Source organism: Arachis ipaensis, chromosome B1 (genome assembly GCF_059453495.1).
Source record: "Arachis ipaensis isolate K30076 ecotype BB chromosome B1, ASM5945349v1, whole genome shotgun sequence".
NCBI classification, from domain to species: Eukaryota; Viridiplantae; Streptophyta; class Magnoliopsida; order Fabales; family Fabaceae; genus Arachis; species Arachis ipaensis.
Window position 1 is genome coordinate 107,581,444 of NC_142436.1, and position 25,628 is coordinate 107,607,071.

The 25,628-nt window shown below is 39.5% G+C and overlaps 1 protein-coding gene and 1 non-coding gene across 2 annotated transcripts; both read left to right on the forward strand.

The window, feature by feature from the left end:
- The first annotated feature begins 748 nt into the window (after positions 1 to 748).
- On the forward strand, positions 749 to 856 carry LOC148577835 (small nucleolar RNA R71). The gene has a single exon (XR_015903288.1). It is a non-coding gene; the product is annotated as a small nucleolar RNA R71 (small nucleolar RNA).
- A 5,168-nt stretch (positions 857 to 6,024) lies between these two features.
- LOC148577836 (uncharacterized) lies at positions 6,025 to 6,516 on the forward strand. Its single transcript, XM_088502914.1, has one exon. The coding sequence runs from the start codon at positions 6,025 to 6,027 to the stop codon at positions 6,514 to 6,516; it is 492 nt and encodes a 163-aa protein (XP_088359040.1).
- Positions 6,517 to 25,628: the final 19,112 nt, after the last annotated feature.

A 25,628-nucleotide genomic window follows, 5' to 3' on the forward strand; every position in this document is an offset into this window, starting at 1 on the left:
CAATGGCCTTGCACTCTCCTTTTGGATTCTCTTCTGTATTGCTTGGGAGAGTACTAGGAGGGATTTCAGTGATCCTTTTACTCAGCTGGCCCACTTGTGCTTCCAGATTTCTAATGGAAGACCTTGTTTCATTCATGAAACTTACAGTGGCCTTAGATAGATCAGAGACTAAGTTTGCTAAATTAGAAGTATTTTGTTCAAAGTTCTCTGTCTGTTGCTGAGTGGATGATGGAAAAGGTTTATTATTGTTAAACTTGTTTCTTCCACCATTATTAAAGCCTTGTTGAGGCTTTTGATCCTTCCATGAGAAATTTGGATGATTTCTCCATGATGATTTATAGGTGTTTCCATAAGGTTCACCTAAATAATTTACCTCTGCTATTGTAGGGTTTTCAGGATCATAAGCTTCTTCTTCAGAAGATGCCTCTTGAGTACTGTTGGATGCAGTTTGCATTCCATGCAGACTCTGAGAGATCATATTGACTTGCTGAGTCAATATTTTGTTCTGAGCCAATATGGCATTCAGAGTATCAATCTCAAGAACTCCCTTCTTCATAGGCATCCCATTACTCACAGGATTCCTTTCAGAAGTGTACATGAACTGGTTATTAGCAACCATGTCAATGAGTTCTTGAGCTTCTGCAGGCGTTTTCTTTAGGTGAATGGATCCACCTGCAGAAGTGTCCAGTGACATCTTTGATAGCTCAGATAAACCATCATAGAATATATCCAGGATGGTCCATTCTGAAAGCATGTCAGAAGGACACTTTTTGGTCAACTGTTTGTATCTTTCCCAAGCTTCATAGAGGGATTCACCTTCTTTCTGTCTGAAGGTTTGAACATCAGCTCTAAGCTTGCTCAGCTTTTGAGGAGGAAAGTACTTGGCTAAGAAAGTCGTGACCAGCTTATCCCAAGAGTTCAGGCTGTCTTTGGGTTGAGAATCCAACCATAATCTAGCTCTGTCTCTTACAGCAAAAGGGAAAAGCATGAGCCTGTAGACTTCAGGATCTACTCCATTAGTCTTAACAGTATCACATATCTGCAAGAATTCAGTTAAGAACTGAAAAGGATCTTCAGATGGAAGTCCATGAAACTTGCAGTTCTGCTGCATCAGAGAAACTAATTGAGGTTTCAGCTCAAAGTTGTTTGCTCCAATGGCAGGAATGAAGATGCTTCTTCCATGTAAATTGGAATTAGGTGCAGTAAAGTCACCAAGCATCTTCCTTACATTATTATTATTTTTGGCTGCCATATCCTTTTCCTGTTCAAAAATTTCTGAAAGGTTATCTCTGGATTGTTGTAATTTAGCTTCTCTTAATTTTCTCTTCAGAGTCCTTTCAGGTTCTGGATCTGCTTCAACAAGAATGTTCTTGTCCTTGCTCCTGCTCATATGACAAAGAAGAGGGCACACAAAAATAATAATAATAATAATATGGGTCCTTTATACCACAGTATAGGGATCCCTTTGTGAGTGGAAGAAAAGAGGGGGAGACAAAGAATGTAATATAATGGAAGAAACACAACTGTGAGGAGGGTTGAGATGTGAGATGAGATGTTAGTAGATGAATAAATAAATAGAATAAGATGAGAGAGAAGGAATTTTCGAAAATAATTTTTGAAAAAGAGTTAGTGATTTTCGAAAATGGTTTTTGAAAAATGTTAGTATTTTTCGAAAATTTTTAAAATAAAAAATAGAAATAAGAATAATTAGTTAATTAAAAAGAAATTTTTGAAAAAGAAGGAAGATATTTTCGAAAATTAGAGAGAGAGAGTTAGTTAGGTAGTTTTGAAAAAGTTAAGAAACAAACAAAAAGTTAGTTAGTTAGTTGAAACAAATTTTGAAAAGATAAGAAGTTAGGAGGATAGAAAAGATATTTTGAAACCAATTTTTTTGAAAAAGGTAAGATAAGAAGATATTTTAGAAATTAGTTTTGAAAAAGATTTGATTTTTAAAATCTCAATTAATGACTTGATTCACAAGATATGATTCTAGAACTTAAAGTTTGAATCTTTCTTAACAAGCAAGTAACAAACTTCAAATTTTTGAATCAAAACATTAATTGATTATGTTATTTTCAAAAATTTGATATAAAAATAAGAAAAAATTTTTTGAAAAATATTTTTGGAATTTTCGAAAATAACTAAGAATTTTGAAAAAGATTTGATTTTTGAAAAAGATTTTGAAAAAGATAAGATTTTAAAATTGAAAATTTGATTTGACTCATAAGAAACAACTTGATTTTAAAAATTTTGAAACGTCAATTCAAATTTTCGAATTTGATGAGGAGAAAAAGGGAAAGATATTTTTTTTATTTTTGAAATTTTTATGAAAAACATGAAAATTATGCAATGCATGAAATTTTTAGATCAAAACAATGAATGCATGCAAGAATGCTATGAATGTCAAGATGAACACCAAGAATACTTTGAATGTCAAGATGAACATCATAGACACAATTTTAAAAAATTTTTAATGCAAAGAAAACATGCAAGACACCAAACTTAGAATTCTTTAATGCTTACGCACCAAGAATTCAAGAATGCATATGAAAAACACCATACAACACAAAACAAAAAATCATCAAGATCAAACAAGAAGACTTACCAAGAACAACTTGAAGATCATGAAGAACACTATGAATGCATGAATTTTCGAAAAATGCAAGATGCACATGCAATTGACACCAAACTTATAACATGACTCAAGACTCAAACAAGAAACACAAAAATGTTTTTTATTTTTATGATTTTCTAATTTTTTTTATTTTTTCGAAAATTATATGAAAAAGAAAAAATAAGGATTCCAAAATTTTTAACATGAATTCCAGGAATCTTGCATTTTTAGTCTAAAGCTTCAGTCCAGAAATTAGACATGGCTCACTAGCCAGCCAAGCTTTCAATGAAAGCTCCGGTCCAAAACACTAGACATGGCGAATGGCCAGCCAAGCTTCAGCAAACATAGATACCTCTCATGTATACAACAGCTGATATTTCATCCAACTTCATATACTTAGGAGTGGAAGCCTCAGTCCAAAAGAATTTAGACATGGCTTTACAGCCAGCCAGGCTTCGCATGCTTCGTGAAACACTAGAATTCATTCTTAAAAATTCTGAAGAAAAATATATTTTTGAAAACATTTTTCTTTCGAAAACAGGTGAGAAAATTTTGAAATATTTTTGAAAAATTTTTGAAAAGAAAATAAAAAGAAAATTACCTAATCTGAGCAACAAGATGAACCGTCAGTTGTCCAAACTCAAACAATCCCCGGCAACGGCGCCAAAAACTTGGTGTTGTTGCCAGATCAAACTTGGCACTGATGTTACCGGACCAAAAGCTTGCCGAAAACTCGAACAATCCCCGGCAACGGCGCCAAAAACTTGGTGTTGTTGCCGGATCAAACTTGGCACTGATGTTACCGGACCAAAAGCTTGCCGAAAACTCGAACAATCCCCGGCAACGGTGCCAAAAACTTGGTACGCGGAATCGTGATTACACTTTAATTATGTAAAATTCATTGCTCTTTCTTTCCCTGGAAATGGCGCCAAAAACATGATGCCAAGACCATGGTTCACAACTCCGTGTAACTAACCAGCAAGTGCACTGGGTCGTCCAAGTAATACCTTACGTGAGTAAGGGTCGAATCCCACGGAGATTGTTGGTATGAAGCAAGCTATGGTCACCTTGCAAATCTCAGTTAGGCAGATATAAATTGATAATGGTGTTTTCGAATTTAATATAATAAAATAGGGATAGAAATACTTATGTAATTCATTGGTAGAAATTTCAGATAAGCGAATGGAGATGCTTTCGTTCCTCTGAACCTCTGCTTTCCTGCTATCTTCATCTAATCAGTCTTACTCCTTTCCATGGCTGGCTTTATGTGATACATCACCATTGTCAACGGCTACTTTCGGTCATCTCTCAGGAAAATGATCCAATGCCCTGTCACGGCACGGCTAATCGTCTGGAGGCATCACCCTTGTCAATGGCTTCATCTTATCCTCTCAGTGAAAATGATCAACGCACCCTGTCACGGCACGGCTATTCATCTGTCGGTTCTCGATCATGCTGGAATAGGATTTACTATCCTTTTGCGTCTGTCACTAACGCCCCGCAATCGTGAGTTTGGAGCTCGTCACAGTCATCCAATCATTGAATCCTACTCGGAATACCACAGACAAGGTTTAGACCTTCCGGATTCTCTTGAATGCCGCCATCATTCTAGCTTACGCCACGAAGATTCTGGTTAGGAGATCTAAGAGATACTCATTCAGTCTAAGGTAGAACGGAAGTGGTTGTCAAGCACGCATTCATAGGGAATGATGATGATTGTCACGTTCATCACATTCAGATTGAAGTACGAATGAATATCTTGGAAGCGAAATAAGATGAATTGAATAGAAAACAGTAGTACTTTGCATTAATCTTTGAGGAACAGCAGAGCTCCACACCTTAATCTATGGAGTGTAGAAACTCTACCATATGAAAATACATAAGTGAAAGGTCCAGGCATGGCCGAATGGCCAGCCCCTCTGATCTAAGAACCAGGCGTCCAAAGATTAAACTCCGGATTCAAAGATGTCTAATACAATAGTAAAAGGTCCTATTTATAATAAACTAGCTACTAGGGTTTACAGAAGTAAGTAATTAATGCATAAATCCACTTCCGGGACCCACTTGGTGTGTGCTTGGGCTGAGCTTGAGTGTTGCACGTGTAGAGGTCCTTCTTGGAGTTGAACGCCAGTTTTTGTGCCAGTTTGGGCGTTCAACTCTGGTTTTGGCTCCTTTTCTGGCGCTGGACGCCAGATTTGGGCAGAGAGCTGGCGTTGAACGCCAGTTTTCGTCGTCTATTCTTGGCCAAAGTATAAACTATTATATATTGCTGGAAAGCCCTGGATGTCTACTTTCCAACGCAATTAGAAGCGCGCCATTTAGAGTTCTGTAGCTCCAGAAAATCTACTTTGAGTGCAGGGAGGTCAGAATCCAACAACATCAGCAGTCCTTCTTCAACCTCTGAATCTGATTTTTGCTCAAGTCCCTCAATTTCAGCCAAAAAATACCTGAAATCACAGAAAAACACACAAACTCATAGTAAAGTCCAGAAATGTAAATTTAACATAAAAACTAATGAAAACATCCCTAAAAGTAACTAGATCCTACTAAAAACATACTAAAAACAATGTCAAAAAGCGTATAAATTATCCGCTCATCATGCACCAATAGCCAATTACTTAGTATCTCGCTCCTTCCCTCCAAATCTCTCCAAACATCAAAGGGATAAGCTAAAAAGCGAATCTAAATACTATGTGTGGGATGACCTATACCATTGGAGATGTGGGGCGGATCAAGTAATTCGGAGGTGCATTCCACAAACCGAATTCCACTCAATCTTGGAAGCTTGCCACTCCTTCGAAGGAGGAGGCCACTTTGGACCTCAAAGAACGGCAAGGAAAATCCTAGATTGTGGTTTTTGGTGGCCAACTTTTTTCAAGGACTCCTCTCATTTTTGTAAATCTTGTTCTCAATGCGTTAGATTTGGCAATATCTCTAAGAAGGATGAAATTCCCCAACGAACCATGCTATTTTGTGAAATTTTTGATGTGTGGGGAATCGACTTCATGGGGCCATTCCCAAATTCTAATGGTTTCCTCTACATCCTACTCGCCGTTGATTATGTATCCAAATGGGTGGAAGCGGTACCCACCCGGATGGATGATGCTAATGTAGTCCTTTCTTTTGTGAGACATAATATCATCTATAGGTTTGGGTCGCCACGAGCAATCGTGAGTGATCAAGGTTCACACTTTTGCAACAAAAGAATGGACGGACTAATGAGGAAATATGGCATCATGCATAAAGTAGCCACGGCCTACCACCCACAAACAAACGGCCAAGCCGTGGTTTCCAATCGGGAGATTAAACGCATCTTGGAAAGGATTGTGAAACCCAATAGGAAAGATTGGAGTGCCAAGCTCACCGATGCATTATGGGCCTACCGAACGGTATACAAAACGCCAATTGGCATGAGTCCCTTTCGGTTGGTGTACGGCAAAGCTTGCCACTTACCGGTGGAAATAGAGCACAAGGCGTATTGGGCCATCAAGGAGTGTAACCCGAGTTTGGGTGGAGCCAGAATTAAAAGGAAGCTTCAACTGGCGAAGTTGGAATGTTTGAGGCTTGAAGCTTATGAGAACTCTAGACTTTACAAGGAGAAAATGAAAGCCATCCATTATAGGAACATAAGAGGCAAAGAATTCAAGGCCGGTGATCTCGTCCTTCTTTACAATTCTAGATTGAGATTGTTGCCCGGTAAATTAAGGTCGAAATGGGAAGGCCCATATCAAGTAGTGAAGGCGGAACCGTATGGGGTTTACCATTTATGCCATCCCTCAAGTTCGGATGTTTTCAAGGTCAATGGGCACCGTCTCAAGTTGTATCATGGTGAGCAAATGAAGAGCAACAAAGAGATTGAGGTATTCCTTTTGGAAGATGCACCTCTTGGTAAAGAACAATGAGCAAGTGAAAGTCCAACTTAAGGACATTAAACAAAAGTGTTAGGTGGGAGACACCCCACCATGGTGAGATCTATCCTCTTTCCCCTCTTGTATATAGTTTTCTCTTAACCTCTTGATTGGTTTGTAATTGCTTAGCTATAGCCTTCTTAGACTAGAATTGCTTGTGACTACCTTGGATAACTTGTTCATAAAGACCTACATTGATTTTTCCATGAATGACTTGCTTATGTGGTAGAAGCACAATTATCCTTAGGTTTTGCATTGCTTTTAGGTGTTTTTGACCTCTTTGGCTTGTTTGGCCTGAGAACACATGCTAATTAGGCACTTTTCTATTCCAAAAAAAAGGGGGGGGGGAAGGGCACGCATGCGCGCACAGTGCGCGTATGCGTCCCTAAGCATTCGCAACTCCTAGGCAATTTACCAGAGAGTTGTGCAAATTCTCGGCCAGCTTTAGGCCCTGGGCACAACCTTCATCACGCGTGCGCGCACTAGACGCGTACGCGTCCATGGCAATTCGCGCAAGAGCACGCGTTCGCGCACTAAACGCGCACGCGTCACTCCTGCATTTTGTGGCCCTGGGCCATCGACCAGAGAGTTGTGCCCTGGTTGGGCCAATTCCATGCCACTGGCCCAACTGCACTCACGCGTAAGTGCACTTGGTGCTCGCGCGTCCTCGGCCATAATACCAGTCAATGCGACAGCGCAACGTGCGCGTCCGTGTCGCTCACCAAATTTTATCTTCTGGTACTTTTTCCTGAGAGTTGGGCCAGAGTTGTGCTCAACCTGTGCTGAGGGCACAACACATATGCACGCGCATGCGCACCTGGCGCTGGCGCGCACACTCACATTTCGCTACTTCACGCACACGCGCACCGCGCGCGTCCGCCTCGTTACGGATTTTTGCCCATGCACGCGCATGCATGCATGGCGCGCGCGCGTCGGTTTCGCGAACAACTTAAATGAGAGTGTGCCTCTCGCCCTCCATTTTCTTTCTCTCCTCTCACTACCATCTCTCTTCTTCACCTCTACCCCCCTCTACCATCCCTACCTCTTCTTCTCCACCACCTCCAGCCGGCGGACCCATACCTCTCTTTCCCTTCTTCTTCTTCACTAACCTTTCTCTCATTTCCATACCCTCTTTCTTTCTTCCCCCTTTAAGGTACCCCTCCTTTCTAATCTTCTTTTTGTGTTTCCCTTTTCTCTCTTTCCATTCCCTTAATTACATGCTTTTACTCTTTTTTTTCTTAAGTAGTTGCATTCATGCTCTCTTTATTTGATTGCATTTTCTTTCCTCATTTCTTCTCATTTTCTCATGGATGTTCTAAGTGGAGCTCACTCTTGCTTTAATGAGTTTGTTTGATTTACTTGCTTTCTTTTGTAATTAGTGGTGTGATATGATGCTTGATGATGCTTTATAGGATGCTACATTGCCACTTTTCTCTAAGTTTTTGTCATAAAGGGATGCACACCAAGTGTTTGATGAAAGACTCATATGACTTCTTGGAATTATTTTGACTAAGTGTTCTCTATTTTGGCGTTCTTTCTCATTCACTTGTTTGTTCATGAATAAATTGAGCTTACTACATTTCTTGCTTCATTTCTACAAGCTCATCCCCTATTTTTCTTACTTCTTGTTGTTGTTGACTAAGAGTGTGCGCTTCTCATGCTTCTTGTTCGCATGCTTATACCACTCATGTCTCACATGCTAGCGACTAGCTATGATCTTCATTGTTGCCTTAGTTACATGTTGCAGCTGTCATGTATCTAAGCCATTTATTCTTTTGTGCTTTATCACTTGCATGATTATTCTTTCTTGGCGCCTCTTTAAGCTTAATTTCACCACCTTTTCTTCTCTTCTAGGATGGTGATCAAAAGAGACAATGGAAAGGCGCCCAAGAAAGCCCCATCGCGGTCTACTAGCAAAGCACAACAAGGCCCGCGAGCTAAGCCCCTCATCACCAAGACTAGGAGCGTCGCTAACATTGATGTCTTGGAAAAAGACAATCCAGCGAGGGATCCGAACAAGTTTCTCAACCGCTATTGTGAACTTGCCCATCCCTTGATCAAGCCAAGGAACTATCATGCGGAGCCCCTTCTAGCCCCTCCGGCTCATGTCATACCGTTCATTATGCCCCGTATCGAACGGTAGCAATGGGAATTCCTATTGAGGAAGCCACGGGAGGCGAACTTGTCTTAGGTGGTTGAATTTTACACCAACTACCACTCCTCTTCCCTTACATCGGTATTTGTGCGGCAAAAGCAAATTTCTATCACGGAGGAGGCCATTCAAAATGTGCTTAAGACCGGACCATTAGCGGAACGGGTTGATGCTTATCAAGAGATTTTGTCGGCACGGTGCCAATATGCGTTTGATTGGGATTCCATCCTCACGGTCATTGCCATACCCAAATCATTCTGGATTCGAGGAAGGATGAGGCCCCGGCCCAAGGGCATCACCGCACATTTTCTCACCAGAGAGGCTCAAGCATGGGCCCAAATTCTAGCCTACTATGTGCTCCCCAGCACCCATGGATCTTCTATCACTGCCGAATTAGCCTTGTTGGTTTGGTGTGTCCTCACAGAGAGACCGGTGCATATTCCCCATCTCATCCGCCAATCTATAGGCCACATCCACGCTAAAGGGAATCTACCTTTTCCCGCTCTAGTGACCGACTTAGTCACCGCAGCCGGTGTTCCCCGAGAGACAAAGGACAAAAGGGCCATGATACCGGTGGATGGCGATGTCGTTCCAACCGGGAGATATCTTGACTCTTCGACGGACACCGAAGAGCCTCCCCTAGCCGCCCCCATGAGCATTCCCTCTACATCTTCCGCACCACCAAAATCACCTATGCAACGCATTGAGGAACTCCACAAGAAGCTTGACCGTTATGAGCGGCGTAACCAACGCCGATACACTTTTGTCAAAAAGCTTTTAAGTTGCCTAGCATCACCTATGGAAGAACCGGAGATTTCCACGTCCACCAGCACCGATGATGAGGAAAGCGATAATGATGAAAAGGATGGACACTCGGAAGCCGAACCACCACTCCGTCTCACTCAAGGCACGGAGGACCGTGCCAACTTCTAAGTGTGGGGAGGTCGGTCGACCGACCGGTCTTCCTAGGTAACACCCGAATAAACTCCTTGAACTTCTTTCCTTGAACTAGAGTAGATTGCATATTAGTATCTCTTAATAAATCCACTCAGTTAGAGCAATGACTTCTATTCTAGAAAACTAGAACTTTAGGGTGACCCTACCAATCTTGAAATCTGAAAATCTTTTGATGCTTAACTTGTTTGAAGAATGTATTTTGGAACATGGGATTTGAGCCAAGACCACAAGCAAGCGAGTTTTGAGCCCAATGGTGTGGTTACATCTTATAACCACTTATTTTCCCTTCTTGTGTGCAATATTCTCTTTCTATGATTGTGATCTTTGATTTGTTTAATTCTTTATGTCCATTATTTTGTGTATTCATGCATTTATATGATTGAGGCCATCATTTCATCCAGCTCACTTACCCAAATGACCCTACCTTTTATCTTCCCTTGTTAGCCAATTTGAGCCTACGCTTAACCCAATTGTTCTTTACTTTAGCACATTACAAGCCTTAAGCGGAAAATAATAAATGTCCTTTATTTGGATCTTTGATTAGCTTAGGCTAGTGAGAGTGTTCATTATTCAAGTTTGGGGAGGCTTGGGACCATTGGTTGGGATGAAACGGTATTTTTGTTTCATATTTCTATATTGGAAATTGGGTATATACTCGTGTATTGATTAAATGTATAGACCTTATGCATTGATGTTCTTGTATATAGTTTGAAAGGAAAAAAAATTAAAGAAATGGAGAAAATGAGAAAAAAAAATAAGAAAAAAAATATATAATAGAAAAAAAAGAAAGAAAAAAAAAAAAAACAATAAAAAGGGGACAAAATGCCCCAAAGTGAAGTCCAATAAGAGTCAATGCATAAGTGTTGTGAACTAAAAAGGAATACATGAGTGTGTGAAAAAGTGAGAAAAATAGGTAGTTAGGTTATTTTGAATTGTATAGGATGACATAGGTTAGGTGGGAAGTCTAAACTCGTCAAAGATTCAAATTTCAAGCTCACTTAACCATATATGCATCCCACCTTGACCCTAACCCCATTAAATGTCGATTGTTAGAAGAAAAATAAATCTTGGAAAGCATGATTAGGGGAGGATTGAGAGAATCAACCCTAAACACTTGAGCGAATAGAGTGCAAACACTTCCGGTGAGGGTTTGAAGCTCAATTCCTTGTTCCCGGCTCTCGCGAGCGTTCTTCATACAGGTTATGCATATGTCACTTTGATGACTAGAATTGGTAGAGTTCACACATTGTCCATCATCTTGCCCTATGAGCACATACATATGTGTTTTCTAGAAAGAATGAATTACTCTTGGCCAAGTAGATAGTAGCATACACCCTAGTTACATTCATGTAGGTAGATCGCATCACATGAGTCCTACGCCCTTGTAGTACTTTGATCTTTTGCTTTCCCTTAGCATGAGGACATGCTAGACTTTAAGTGTGGGGAGGTTGATAAACCCCATTTTCAGGGTTTATCATGCATAGAATCTAAGGGTTTTATCAATGATCTTCCACACTTATTCATATAAAATTGCATGATTTTGTGTCTCTTTCCCATTTTTCCTCATAGATGAAAATATGCTTCTTTGCATTAAAATTGATACATTGTAATCCTCTTCAATTACCATTAGATGCCTTGATCCGTTTGTTGAGTGATTTCAGAAGTTACAGGGCAAAAATGGCTAAGAAGAATGAAGGAAGCATGCATGAATGGAAGGAGCATGAAACAAAATCAAAGAATTGAATTTGCACACGCATGCGCACGCACACCGTGCGCATACGCGTGGATACATTCGTCCAGAGCCAGCGCAGTGGAGCCGAACGAGGAGCCGGCGCGCCTATATGGCTGGGTCATACCCCTTATGACGCTTGCACACACCTCACGCCTGTGCGCAATATCGCAAAGGAACCAGGGACGCGTACGTGTGTAGTGCGCGTACGCGTCGATGTGCGCACATGATTTTTTAAATGAAACACGTGCCCAGCAATTTCAGGGGGTTCCCAAGCCCTTTTTTGGAGTAGATTTTGGAGGGAAAAGCTTAAGAAGACCAAGGATTAGGAGTGTTGGGACAATTAGTCATAATTCTAGATATTTTTGGGAAGTTAGTTACATTTTATTTCTAGAGAGAGAAGCTCCAACTTCTCTCTAGGTTTTCATCTTCCATTGCAAGTTTCCTTGGAGTTCTTGATGAGATCCATTGATAATTGACTTTTTGTTTTGCTACAAGTGTAGATATACTCTCCTTCTACTTTCAATTGATGTTCTTTTGATTCAATTTCTTAGATCTAGATTTGGTTCATTTTGCTACTTTGAATTTGGATTAATGAATTGAGGTTTCATTCAATTGTATGATTGTTGATGATTGTTTGGATTAGATAGCTTTGATTCAATTCTCTTCTCTCACTTACATCATGTTTTCTATAATTGCCTACCAATTGCTTCTGATAATGACAACCTTAGTGATGAGCGGATAATTTATACGCTTTTTGGCATTGTTTTTAGTATGTTTTTAGCATGATTTAGTTAGTTTTTATTATATTTTTATTAGTGTTTAAATAAAAATCATATTTCTGGACTTTACTATGAGTTTGTGTGTTTTTCTGTAATTTCAGGTATTTTCTGGCTGAGATTCAGAGAGCTGAGCAAAAATTTGATTTAGGCTGAAAAAGGACTGCAGATGCTGTTGGATTCTGACCTCCCTGCACTCGAAATGGATTTTCTGGAGCTACAGAAGTTCAAATGGCGCGCTCTCAATTGCGTTGGAAAGTAGACATTCAGGGCTTTCCAGCAAGATATAATAGTTTATACTTTGCTCAAGGATAGACGATGTAAAATGGCGTTCAAGGCCAGTTCCATGTTGCAGTCTGGCGTCAAACGCCAGAAACAGGTTACAAATTGGAGTTGAACGCCAGAAACAGGTTACAACCTGGCGTTCAACTCCAGAAAAAGCCTAGACACGTGAGAAGCTTAAGTCTCAGCCCAGCACACACTAAGTGGGCCCCAAAAGTGGATTTCTGCACCAATTATCTTAGTTTATTCATTTTCTGTAAACCTAGGTTACTAGTTTAGTATTTAAACAACTTTTAGAGATTTATTTTGCACCTCATGACATTTTATATCTGAACTTTGTACTCTTTGACGGCATGAGTCTCTAAACTCCATTGTTGGGGGTGAGGAGCTCTGCTGTGTCTCGATGAATTAATGCAATTATTTCTGTTTTCTATTCAAACACGCTTGTTTCTATCTAAGATGTTTATTCGCACTTCAATATGATGGATGTGATAATCCGTGACACTCATCATCATCCTCAACCTATGAACGCGTACCTGACAACCACCTCCGTTCTACCTTCGATTGAATGAATATCTCTTGGATTCCTTAATCAAAATCTTCGTGGTATAAGCTAGAATCCATTGGCAGCATTCCTGAGAATCCGGAAAGTCTAAACCTTGTCTGTGGTATTCCGAGTAGGATTCAGGGATTGAATGACTGTGACGAGCTTCAAACTCACAAGGGTTGGGCGTAGTGACAGGCGCAAAAGGATCAATGGATCCTATTCCAGCATGAGTGGGAACCGACAGATGATTAGCCGTGCGGTGACAGCGCACCTGGACCTTTTTCACTGAGAGGACGGATGGTAGCCATTGACAAAGGTGATCCACCAACACACAGCTTGCCATAGGAGGACCTTGCGTGCGTGAAGAAGAAGACAAGGGAAAGCAAAGATTCAGAAGACAAAGCATCTCTAAAACTCCAACATATTCTCCATTACTGCAGAACAAATATTTATTTCATGCTCTTTTATTTTTCGCAATTCAAACTGATAAATATAATTGATATCCTGACTAAGAATTACAAAATAACCATAGATTGCTTCAAGCCAACAATCTCCGTGGGATTCGACCCTTACTCACGTAAGGTATTACTTGGACGACCCAGTGCACTTGCTGGTTAGTTGTGCGAATTTGTGAGAAATAGTAATATTGACATTGACATACACAATTTCGTGCACCAAGTTTTTGGCGCCGTTGCCGGGGATCGTTCGAGTTTGGACAACTAACGGTTTATTTTGTTGCTTAGATTAGGAAAAATTTTTCTTTTTGGTTTAGAGTCTTATATTATTGTTTTTGGTTGAAATTCTCTTTTTAATCCTTATTTTCTCTTTTTAAATTTTTCGAAAAATTTTTATAAACTAATAATTGAGTTTTTCTGTTTGAGTTTAGTTTCATATTTTAAGTTTGGTGTCAATTGCATGTTTTTATTTTCTTTTAAATTTTCGAATTTGTGTTCATTGTTCTTTCTTAATCTTCAAGTTGTTCTTGTTTATTTTCCTTGTTTGATCTTTAGTTTTTCTTCTTTTGTGATTTTTCTTGTTTTTCTTGTGCATTTTCGAATTATTAGTATCTAAAAAAAATTTTATTTATTAAATACCTTGTTAAAACACTTTAAATTTATAGCTCAATTGGCTAGAGCGTGGTGCTTATGTTCTTGGTAATTGGCTATCTTCTTTTTTTTAAAAAAAAAACTTTTTCAAAAATAATTTTTCTTTGAATAAATCTTGTGCCAAACTTTAAGTTTGGTGTTTTCTTGTTGATTTTTCCTTAGTTTTCGAAAATTTTATTTTGGTTTTCTAAAAATTTTAAGTTTGGTGTTCTATCTTCATGTTCTTGTTGTTCTTGAGAGTCTTCAAAGTGTTCTTGAGTTTTCCTTGTGTTTTGATCTTAAAATTTTTAAGTTTGGTGTTCCTTAGTGTTTTTCCTCCGAATTTTCGAAAATAAGGAGCATTAGATCTAAAAATTTTAAGTTGTGTCTTTTTATTGTTTTTCTCTTTCCTCATTAGATTCAAAAATATCTTTTTCCTTTATTTTAATTGATTTTTCGAATTTTCCTTTTAAAAAATTCAGATTTTATTTTAAATTTTTTTTATCTTATCTTAGTTTTAAAATTTCAAAATTCAAATATTTTTAAAAAAAAATCATATCTTTTTCAAAATCTTATCTTTTCTAATCTCAGATCTTAAAATCAAATCTTTTTCATATCTTTTATTTTATTTTATTTTATTTTATTTTATTTTCTTACAAGTATCTTTAATTTTAAGACATATCTTTTTCAAAACTTCATAACCAATTTCTCTCTTTATTTTTTTTTCGAAAATCCTCACCCACATCTTTTTCTAATCTTTTTAATTAATTAATTTAGTTTTCAATTTTCTCATATTTATTTTTCTTCAAAATTTTGAAATTATAGTTAATTTTTCATTTATTTTCTTTTCTTTTATTTTATTTTAATTTCGGTTTTCAAAAAAAAATAAAAGTATATTCTATTTGCTATTCATATCAATTCCCTTCTCTCCATCATGGATCTAAGTGGAATTGAACAGTCCAGAAGGACTCTGGGGTCATATGCCAACCCCACTACTGCTTCATATGGGAGTAGTATCTGTATACCCTCCATTGGAGTCAGTAGCTTTGAGTTGAATCCTCAGCTCATTATCATGGTGCAGCAAAGTTGCCAGTATTCCGGTCTTTCTCAGGAAGAACCTACAGAGTTTCTAGCACAGTTTTTACAGATTGCTGACACAGTACATGATAAGAAAGTAGATCAGGATGTCTACAGATTATTACTGTTTTCATTTGCTGTAAAAGACCAAGCTAAGAGGTGGTTAAATAACCAACCTAAGGCTAGCATAAGGACACGGAAACAGCTGTCAGAAAAATTCCTGAATCAATACTTCCCTCCAAAACGGATGACACAGCTAAGGCTGGACATCCAAGGCTTTAAACAAGGAGATAATGAATCTCATTATGATGCTTGGGAGAGATACAGAGAGATGCTAAAAAAATGCCCCTCTAAAATATTTTCAGAATGGGTGCAGTTAGACATCTTCTATTATGGGCTTACAGAGAAAGCTCAAATTTCTCTAGATCACTCAGCTGGTGGATCTATACACATGAGAAAGACAATTGAAGAGGCTCAAGAGCTTATTGATACAGTTGCCAGAAACCAGCATCTGTACCTAAATAGTGAATCTTCCATGAAAGAAAAGTCTAAAACAGTAACTGCTGAACTCAGTCCTGCAGAACAAATTACTGAATTCAATCAGCAATTAGACTTTCTAACAAAACAGCTGGCCGAATTCAAGGAGATACTACAAGACACAAGAATGGCTAATATAAATATGGAGGTACATTTGAAGCAAACAGAAAAATAGTTATCAAAACAAATAACAGAAGAGTGCCAAGCAGTTCAATTAAGAAGTGAAAAAACATTAAATACCTCACTTCAAGGCAGCAGGAAGCCAAGAAAAGAACAAACTGCTACCCAAAATCCCTCTGAGGACAGTAAGAGCCCAGAGAGGAATAACTCTGGCGTTCAAACGCCAGAAATAGGCAAGGATTTGGCGTCAAATGCCCAATGGAAGCTCAGTTCTGGCGTTCAAACGCCAGGAACAAGTAAGGAGTTGGCATCCAACGCCACTCCAGCTTCTAACCCTGGCATTCAAATGCCAGTGAGGGATCAGACACACACAAGTGCTGATAACAACCCCTCTAAAAAGGCTTCTCCAACCACCTCTGTAGGAAATAAACCTGCAGCAACTAAGGTTGAGGAATATAAAGCCAAGTTACCTTATCCTCAAAAACTCCGCCAAGAGGAGCAGGATAAGCAATTTGCTCGCTTTGCGGATTATCTCAGGACTCTTGAAATAAAGATTCCATTTGCAGAGGCACTTGAGCAAATACCTTCTTATGCCAAGTTCATGAAGGAGATCTTGAGTCATAAGAAGGATTGGAGAGAAATTAAAAGAGTTCTCCTCACTGAAGAATGCAGTGCAGTCATTCTGAAAAGCTTTCCAGAAAAGCTTAAAGATCCCGGGAGCTTTCTAATACCATGCATATTAGAGGGTAATTGCACCAAGACAGCTTTATGTGATCTTGGGGCAAGCATCAACTTAATACCTGCATCCACTATCAGAAAGCTTGGTTTAACTGAAGAAGTTAAACCAACCCGGATATGTCTCCAACTTGCTGATGGCTCCATTAAATACCCATCAGGCATGATTGAGGACATGATTGTCAGGGTTGGGCCATTCGCCTTTCCCACTGACTTTGTAGTGCTGGAAATGGAGGAGCACAAGAGTGTTACTCTCATTCTAGGAAGACCTTTCCTATTAACTGGACGAACACTCATTGATGTCCAAAAGGGGGAAGTAACCCTGAGAGTCAATGAGGATGAGTTTAAGTTGAATGCTGTTAAGGCCATGCAGCATCCAGACACACCAAAAGACTGCATGAAAGTTGATCTCATTGACTCTTTGGTAGAGGAGGTCAACATGGCTGAGAGTCTCGAATCAGAGCTGGAAGACATCTTTAAAGATGTTCAGCCTGATTTGGAGGGTTCAGAGGAATTGAAAGAGCCTCTGAGATTTCCTCAAGAAGAGGAGAAACCTCCTAAACCCGAGCTCAAGCCATTACCACCATCCCTGAAATATGCATTTATGGGAGAAGGTGACACTTTTCCAGTGATCATAAGCTCTGCTTTAAACCCACTGGAAGAGGAAGCACTAATTCAAGTGCTGAGGACACACAAGACAGCTCTTGGGTGGTCCATAAGTGACCTTAAGGGCATAAGCCCAGCTAGATGCATGCACAAAATCCTATTGGAGGATGATGCTAAGCCAGTGGTTCAACCACAGAGGCGGCTAAATCCAGCCATGAAGGAAGTGGTGCAGAAAGAGGTCACCAAATTACTGGAGGCTGGGATTATTTACCCTATTTCTGATAGTCCCTGGGTGAGCCCTGTTCAAGTTGTTCCCAAGAAGGGAGGCATGACAGTGGTTCATAATGAAAAAAATGAACTGGTTCCTACAAGAACAGTTACAGGGTGGCGCATGTGTATTGACTACAGAAGGCTCAACACAGCCACCAAAAAGGATCATTTTCCTTTACCATTCATAGACCAGATGCTAGAGAGACTAGCAGGTTATGAATATTACTGCTTTTTGGATGGCTATTCAGGTTACAACCAAATTGCAGTAGATCCTCAGGACCAAGAGAAGACAGCATTCACATGTCCTTCTGGAGTATTTGCTTACAGGAGAATGCCTTTTGGTCTATGTAATGCACCTGCAACCTTTCAGAGGTGCATGCGCTCTATCTTCTCTGATATGGTAGAGAAATTTCTGAAAGTCTTCATGGATGACTTTTCAGTATTTGGAGACTCATTCAGCTCCTGCCTTGACCATTTAGCACTTGTTCTGAAAAGATGCCAAGAGACCAACCTAGTTTTAAACTGGGAAAAATGTCACTTTATGGTGACCGAAAGAATTGTCCTTGGGCATAAAATTTCAAACAAGGGGATAGAGGTGGATCAAGCTAAAGTGGAAGTAATTGAAAAATTACCACCACCTGCTAATGTTAAGGCAATCAGAAGCTTTCTGGGGCATGCAGGATTCTACAGGAGGGTTATAAAGGATTTTTCAAAAATTGCAAAACCCCTGACCAACCTGCTAGCTGCTGACACGCTATTTGTGTTTGACACAGAGTGTCTGCAGGCATTTGAGACTCTGAAAGCTAAGCTGGTCACAGCACCAGTTATTTCTGCATTAGACTGGACTTTACCATTTGAACTAATGTGTGATGCCAGTGACCACGCCATTGGTGCTGTACTGGGGCAGAGGCATGACAAGCTTCTGCATGTCATTTATTATGCTAGCCGTGTTTTAAATGATGCCCAGAAAAATTACACAACCATAGAAAAAGAATTTCTTCCAGTGGTTTATGCCATTGACAAGTTTAGATCATACTTAGTAGGATCCAAAGTGATTGTGTACACTGACCATGCTGCTCTTAAATATCTACTTACAAAGCAGGATTCAAAACCCAGGCTCATAAGATGGGTGTTGCTTCTGCAAGAGTTTGATATAGAAATAAGAGACAGAAAAGGGACAGAAAACCAAATGGCTGATCATCTGTCCCGGATAGAGCCAGTAGAAGGGGTGTCCTTTCCCTCTATTGAGATCTCTGAAACCTTTCTGAATGAGCATTTGTTCACCATTCAGGAAACACCATGGTTTGCAAATATTGCAAACTATAAAGCTGCAAGGTTCATACCCAAGGAGTACAGCAGGCAATAAAAGAAAAAATTAATTACTGATGCAAAGTACTACTTGTGGGATAAACCCTATCTCTTTAAGAGATGTGCAGACGGAATAATCCATAGGTGTGTGCCTAGAGAAGAAGCACAAAAGATCTTATGGCATTGCCATGGGTCACAATATGGAGGTCATTTCGGAGGTGAGCGAACAGCCACCACGGTCCTCCAATGTGGTTTTACTGGCCAACACTCTACAGAGATTCTCGAGAGTTTGTACGTAACTGTGATAGTTGCCAGAGAGCTAGTAATCTGTCTCATGGTTATGCCATGCCTCAACAAGGAATCTTGGAGATTGAGTTGTTTGATGTATGGGGTATTGACTTCATGGGGCCTTTCCCACCATCATACTCAAATACTTATATTCTGGTGGCAGTCGACTATGTATCCAAATGGGTAGAGGCCATTGCCACACCCACTAATGATACAAAGACAGTGCTAAAGTTTCTCCAGAAACATATCTTCAGCAGGTTCGGTGTCCCTAGAGCACTAATTAGTGATGGGGGCACTCACTTCTGCAACAAACAGCTTTACTCTGCTATGGTCCGGTATGGAATTAGCCACAAGGTGGCAACTCCATATCATCCACAGACAAATGGGCAAGCTGAAGTCTCTAATAGAGAACTAAAAAGAATCCTGGAATGGACAGTAAGTACCCGTAGAAAGGATTGGGCGAGAAGCTTGGATGATGCTCTGTGGGCTTACAGAACAGCATTCAAGACTCCTATAGGGACCTCTCCATACCAGCTTGTGTATGGTAAAGCCTGTCATCTGCCCGTGGAACTGGAGCATAAGGCCTACTGGGCAACCAGATTCCTAAACTTTGATGCCAGATTAGTTGGAGAAAAAATATTACTCCAGCTAAATGAGCTAGAGGAATTCAGACTCACTACTTTCGAAAATGCTAAGCTTTACAAGGAGAAAGCAAAAAGGTGGCATGACAGAAAGTTGTCACCTAGAGTCTTTGAACTAGGACAGAAAGTTATGTTGTTTAACTCTAGGCTCAGGCTATTCCCCGGGAAACCGAAATCCCGATGGAGGGGACCATATGTGATTACAAGTGTGTCACCATATGGCTATGTGGAGCTTTAAGACATTGATTCTGATAAGAAGTTCATTGTTAATGGACAGAGAATCAAGCATTATCTTGAAGGCAATGTTGAGCAAGAGTGCTCAAGGCTGAGGCTAGATTAAAAGCTCAGCAAGGTCCAGCTAAAGACAATAAAGAAGCGCTTATTAGGAGGCAACCCAATGTTATTTAACTATATCTCTTTATTTTCTATTGCTATTTTATGTTTTCCTTAGGTTGATGATCATGTGAAGTCACAAAAATAACTGAAAAATAAAAAATAGAATGAAAAACAGCATTAAAAAATAGCACACCCTGGAGGAGGAACAGTCTGGCGTTTAAACGCCAGAAACAAGCATCTGTCTGGCGTTTAACGCCAGAAACAGGCACCAAGCTGGTGTTTAACGCCAGAAGCAAGCATCTATCTGGCGTAAACGCCAGAAACAAGCTACATTTGGGCGTTTAACGCCAGAAACAGGCAGCAATCTGGCGTTAAACGCCAGGATTGCACAGCAAGGGCGTTTTACACGCTTAATTGGAGCAGGGATGTTAAGTCCTTAACCCCACTGGATCTGTGGACCCCACAAGATCCCCACCTCTTCTTCTCTCCTTAGTACAACTTTCTATAACACTCTTCCCCAAATTAACCTCCACCAATCACCTCCATTACTCCTCTAAAACCATCATACAACCCACCTACACCCACCCACTCAAATTCAAACCACTCACACCTCTCCATCTCATCTATTTTCTTCTTCTTCTACTGCTTTCTTTCTTTTGCTCGAGGACGAGCAAACATTTTAAGTTTGGCATGGAAAAAGCAGTGCTTTTTTTTTCATAACCACTAATGCCTCAAGGGATGCACTTCCCTCCACAAAATTATTGGGAGCAAATCAACACTTCCCTAGGAGAATTAAGTTCCAACATGGGACAACTAAGGGTGGAGCACCAAGAGCACTCCATCATCCTCCATGAAACTAGAGAAGATCAAGGAGTTATGCAGAAGGAGCAACAAAGACAAGGAAGAGACATAGAGGAGCTCAAGAGCATCATTGGTTCTTCAAGAAGAGGAAGACGCCACCCTCACTAAGGTGGACTCATTCCTTAATCTCCTTGTTCTTATTTTTCTATTTTTCATTTACTGTGCTTTATGTTTATGTTTGTGTCTTGTTACATGATCATTAGTGTCTAAGTGTCTATGCCTTAAAGTTATGAATATGAATCCATCACCTTTCTTAAATGAAAAATGTTTTTAATTGAAAAAGAAAAACAAGTGCATGAATTTCGAATTTTAAAACAGTTTAATTATTTTGATGTGGTGGCAATACTTTTGTCTTTCTGAATGAATGCTTGAACAGTGCATATTTTTTATATTGTTGATTCATGAATGTTAAAATTGTTGGCTCTTGAAGAATGATGAAAAAGGAGAAATGTTATTTGATAATCTGAAAAATCATAAAAATGATTCTTGAAGCAAGAAAAAACAGTGAATACAAAAGCTTGCAAAAAAAAAAGCGAAAATGAAAGAAAAAAAAAAGGAAAAGCAAGCAGAAAAAGCCAATAGCCCTTAAAACCAAAAGGCAAGGGTAATAAAAAGGACCCAAGGCTTTGAGCATCAGTGGATAGGAGGGCCTAAAGGAATAAAATTCTGGCCTAAGCGACTAAACCAAGCTGTCCCTAACCATGTGCTTGTGGCGTGAAGGTGTCAAGTGAAAACTTGAGACTGAGCGGTTAAAGTTGAGATCCAAAGCAAAAAGAAGAGTGTGCTTAAGAACCCTGGACACCTCTAATTGGGGACTCTAGCAAAGCTGAGTCACAATCTGAAAAGGTTCACCCAGTCATGTGTCTGTAGCATTTATGTATCCGGTGGTAATACTGGAAAACAAAGTGCTTAGAGCCACAGCCAAGACTCATAAAGTAGCTGTGTTCAAGACTCATGAAATTGAGGGAGCTGAGCAAAAATCTGATTCAGGCTGAAAAAGGACTGCAGATGCTGTTGGATTCTGACCTTCCTGCACTCGAAATGGATTTTCTGGAGCTACAGAAGTCCAAATGGTGCGCTCTCAATTGCGTTGGAAAGTAGACATCCAGGGCTTTCCAGCAATATATAATAGTTTATACTTTGCTCAAGGATAGACGACATAAACTGGCGTTCAACGCCAGTTCCATGTTGTAGTCTGGCGTCAAACGCCAGAAACAGGTTACAAATTGGAGTTGAACGCCAGAAACAGGTTACAACCTGGCGTTCAACTCCAGAAACAGCCTAGGCACGTGAGAAGCTTAAGTCTCAGCCCCAGCACACACCAAGTGGGCCCCAGAAGTGGATTTCTGCACCAATTATCTTAGTTTATTCATTTTTTGTAAACCTAGGTTACTAGTTTAGTATTTAAATAACTTTTAGAGATTTATTTTGCACCTCATGACATTTTAGATCTGAACTTTGTACTCTTTGACGGCATGAGTCTCTAAACTCCATTGTTGGGGGTGAGGAGCTCTGCTGTGTCTCGATGAATTAATGCAATTATTTCTATTTTCTATTCAAACACGCTTGTTTCTATCTAAGATGTTTATTCGCACTTCAATATGATGGATGTGATGATCCGTGACACTCATCATCATCCTCAACCTATGAATGCGTGCCTGATAACCACCTCCGTTCTACCTTCGATTGAATGAATATCTCTTGGATTCCTTAATCAGAATCTTCGTGGTATAAGCTAGAATCCATTGGCAGCATTTCTGAGAATCCGGAAAGTCTAAACCTTGTCTGTGGTATTCCGAGTAGGATTCAGGGATTGAATGACTGTGACGAGCTTCAAACTCACAAGGGTTGGGCGTAGTGACAGGCGCAAAAGGATCAATGGATCCTATTCCAGCATGAGTGGGAACCGACAGATGATTAGCCGTGCGGTGACAGCGCACCTGGACCTTTTTCACTGAGAGGACGGATGGTAGCCATTGACAAAGGTGATCCACCAACACACAGCTTGTCATAGGAGGACCTTGCGTGCATGAAGAAGAAGACAGGGGAAAGCAGAGATTCAGAAGACAAAGCATCTCCAAAACTCCAACATATTCTCCATTACTGCAGAACAAGTATAATTGATATCCTGACTAAGAATTACAAAATAACCATAGATTGCTTCAAGCCAACAATCTCCGTGGGATTCGACCCTTACTCACGTAAGGTATTACTTGGACGACCCAGTGTACTTGCTGGGTAGTTGTGCGAATTTGTGAGAAATAGTAATATTGACATTGACATACACAATTTCGTGCACCACTTAGCTATGGAGTAGATTTCTCTTGCTTGGCCTAGGGGTTGAGTTATTGGAGACACTTGAATAGTGGATATTAATTGTAGATTATGAATTGAGAATTGCTAATTGACTTGGAGTGCACTAAAGCTAGACTTCCTCAGGGTGAGACTAGGACTTGTGACTCAAGTTGGTTACTTTCACTTGACTTTCTTCCATTGTTAGGAGGTTGACTAAGTGAAGCAACACTCAACTCCTATCACAATTGAAGGAAGCTATAATGATAGAACTTCCAATGCTTACCCTTGGCCAAGGCTTTTATTCCAATTAATTGTTGATTGTCTTGCTAGTTTGAATTCTTGCACCAATTCTCAAAACCATAAAAGCTTTCCTAATCGATGATGCGCATTCTAAAGCAAGTCCTAGGGAGAACGACCCGGGATCAACATTCTCAATCAAAGATTTTAGAATTGTTTGATGCGGTATTCGTATGTTGGTTAGACTATACTCACAATCGGATTCACTACTAGTTTCTATCTGGCATAGGGATATTACGCTCATCAAGAAGCCAACTGCCACCGACTGCAAGAAGATTATCCCACACAGCAGGAAGTTCCAGGCTTTGGGCTACAGACCACCCTTTCTCACTGCCTCCGCTGAGGCAGCCACATCTTCTGCTGCCCCTTCAGCACCTGCTGTACCAGCCACCACCACAGCATCCTCACCTGCTTCAGAGCACCGCCTATTTGACCGGTTGTATCAGATAGAGCGCCGCAACCAGCGGCGATATGAGAGATCTGAGCGTCGCAGTAAGTGACGCTATGAGCATTTAAAGTTGATGATCCGATCAGGCCACCATGACATCCCCTCCGAGCCTGACACACCATCGGAGCCATCTAAGAAGGTGGCGGATGATCATGAGGAGGAGGCACGTGCAGAGCACTAGCAGGCAGCATCCCAGCAAGCAGAGCCCCAGCATGAGGAGCCTCCACAGACACAGCCATCAGACCCACATGCACCGATACAGGCAGAACCTCAGGCACTATCACTACCAGAGCCCACAGAGACACCAGCAGCACATCCTTCCAGAGATGCCACTTCTTCACACCTACCTTGATTGAGCATCGAGGACGATGCTATTATTTAAGTGTGGGGAGGTCGCCATCTCTGGCGAACTTTATTTTGGTGAACTACTTTCAGACTCTTTATCCTATTTTTATTTCTTTTTTTGTATTTTATTTTATTTTATCTTATTTTTCCTTTTCCATACTTGCACATTTTTTCTTACTGTATTTCTGTTTACTTTATTATATTTTGCACTTTAGTTTGTATATATCTTAGACATTTAGTTTAATTTGCACTTTTAGCTTATTAGTTATGATATAAAATATATTAATTAATTAGTTTAGTTTGCCCCTTTTAGCATATGATAATTTGGTTTAATTGAAAATAAAAAGAGTAAACTAGAAATTTTAGTTTTTTAAAATCACAACAATCCACCCACCATATATATATATATATATATATATATATATATATATATATATATATATATATATATATATATATAGCAATAAATGTTGGTAAATTGACAACATTTTTCAAGGAAGATACTTATTTTTATAAGAGCAATTCAAAGATTCACATTGAGTTGAATGAAAACTCTTGATTTCTACTTGCATGATATACATAACTGATATATGGTTTTTGAGCCAAAGAACACATAACCCGTGAGTTTTTGAGATTAATTGCATGGTTACGTTTAACCATAGTTTTCATTCTTGTGTGTTTCGCCCTTCTTTTCTATGCTTGCAATCTTTACTTTGTTTCAGTCTATATGTCCAATATAGAATCTATTTACATACTTGCATATAATTGAGGCAATTACTTGTTTTTACTCACTTATCCCAAATAAGCCTACCCTTTTATGTCACCCTTGCTAGCCCCCTTGAGCCTTTTTAATCCCCTTCTGTTCTATAACCACATCACTAGCCTTAAGCAGAAAAACAAATTAAAAATTCCAAATTGAATCTTTAGTTAGCTTAAGATAGAGATTTTGTATCAATTAAGTGTGGGAAAACTGTGGGAACTTGGGTTGATAGGAAGGTATTAACTCTACAAATCATTTGGAATTTGGGAGCATGCTCATATGAAACCAAAATAATTAAAATACCATGTGCATTGATATATTGTGTTTATGATTAAAAAAATCCTTTTAATTAAATAAATAAATAAGGGTACAAAATTACCCCATTATTAAGTTTAATAGAAAAATCAATGCACATGGGATAAAATAAAAAATAATTTGATGCATGAGTATGTGATACAAAAGTGGAAAAATTGGGAAGCTAGGCATAATTTCAAAATTGTATAGAGTATGTATATGTTAGGTGAGATTTTAGACTAATCAAGGATTCAATTTATAGCTCACTTAGCCATATATATATACACTCACCTTTACCTTAGCCCAATTACAACCTTGAAAAAACCTCATGATGTTTGCATGTATACATTAAATATT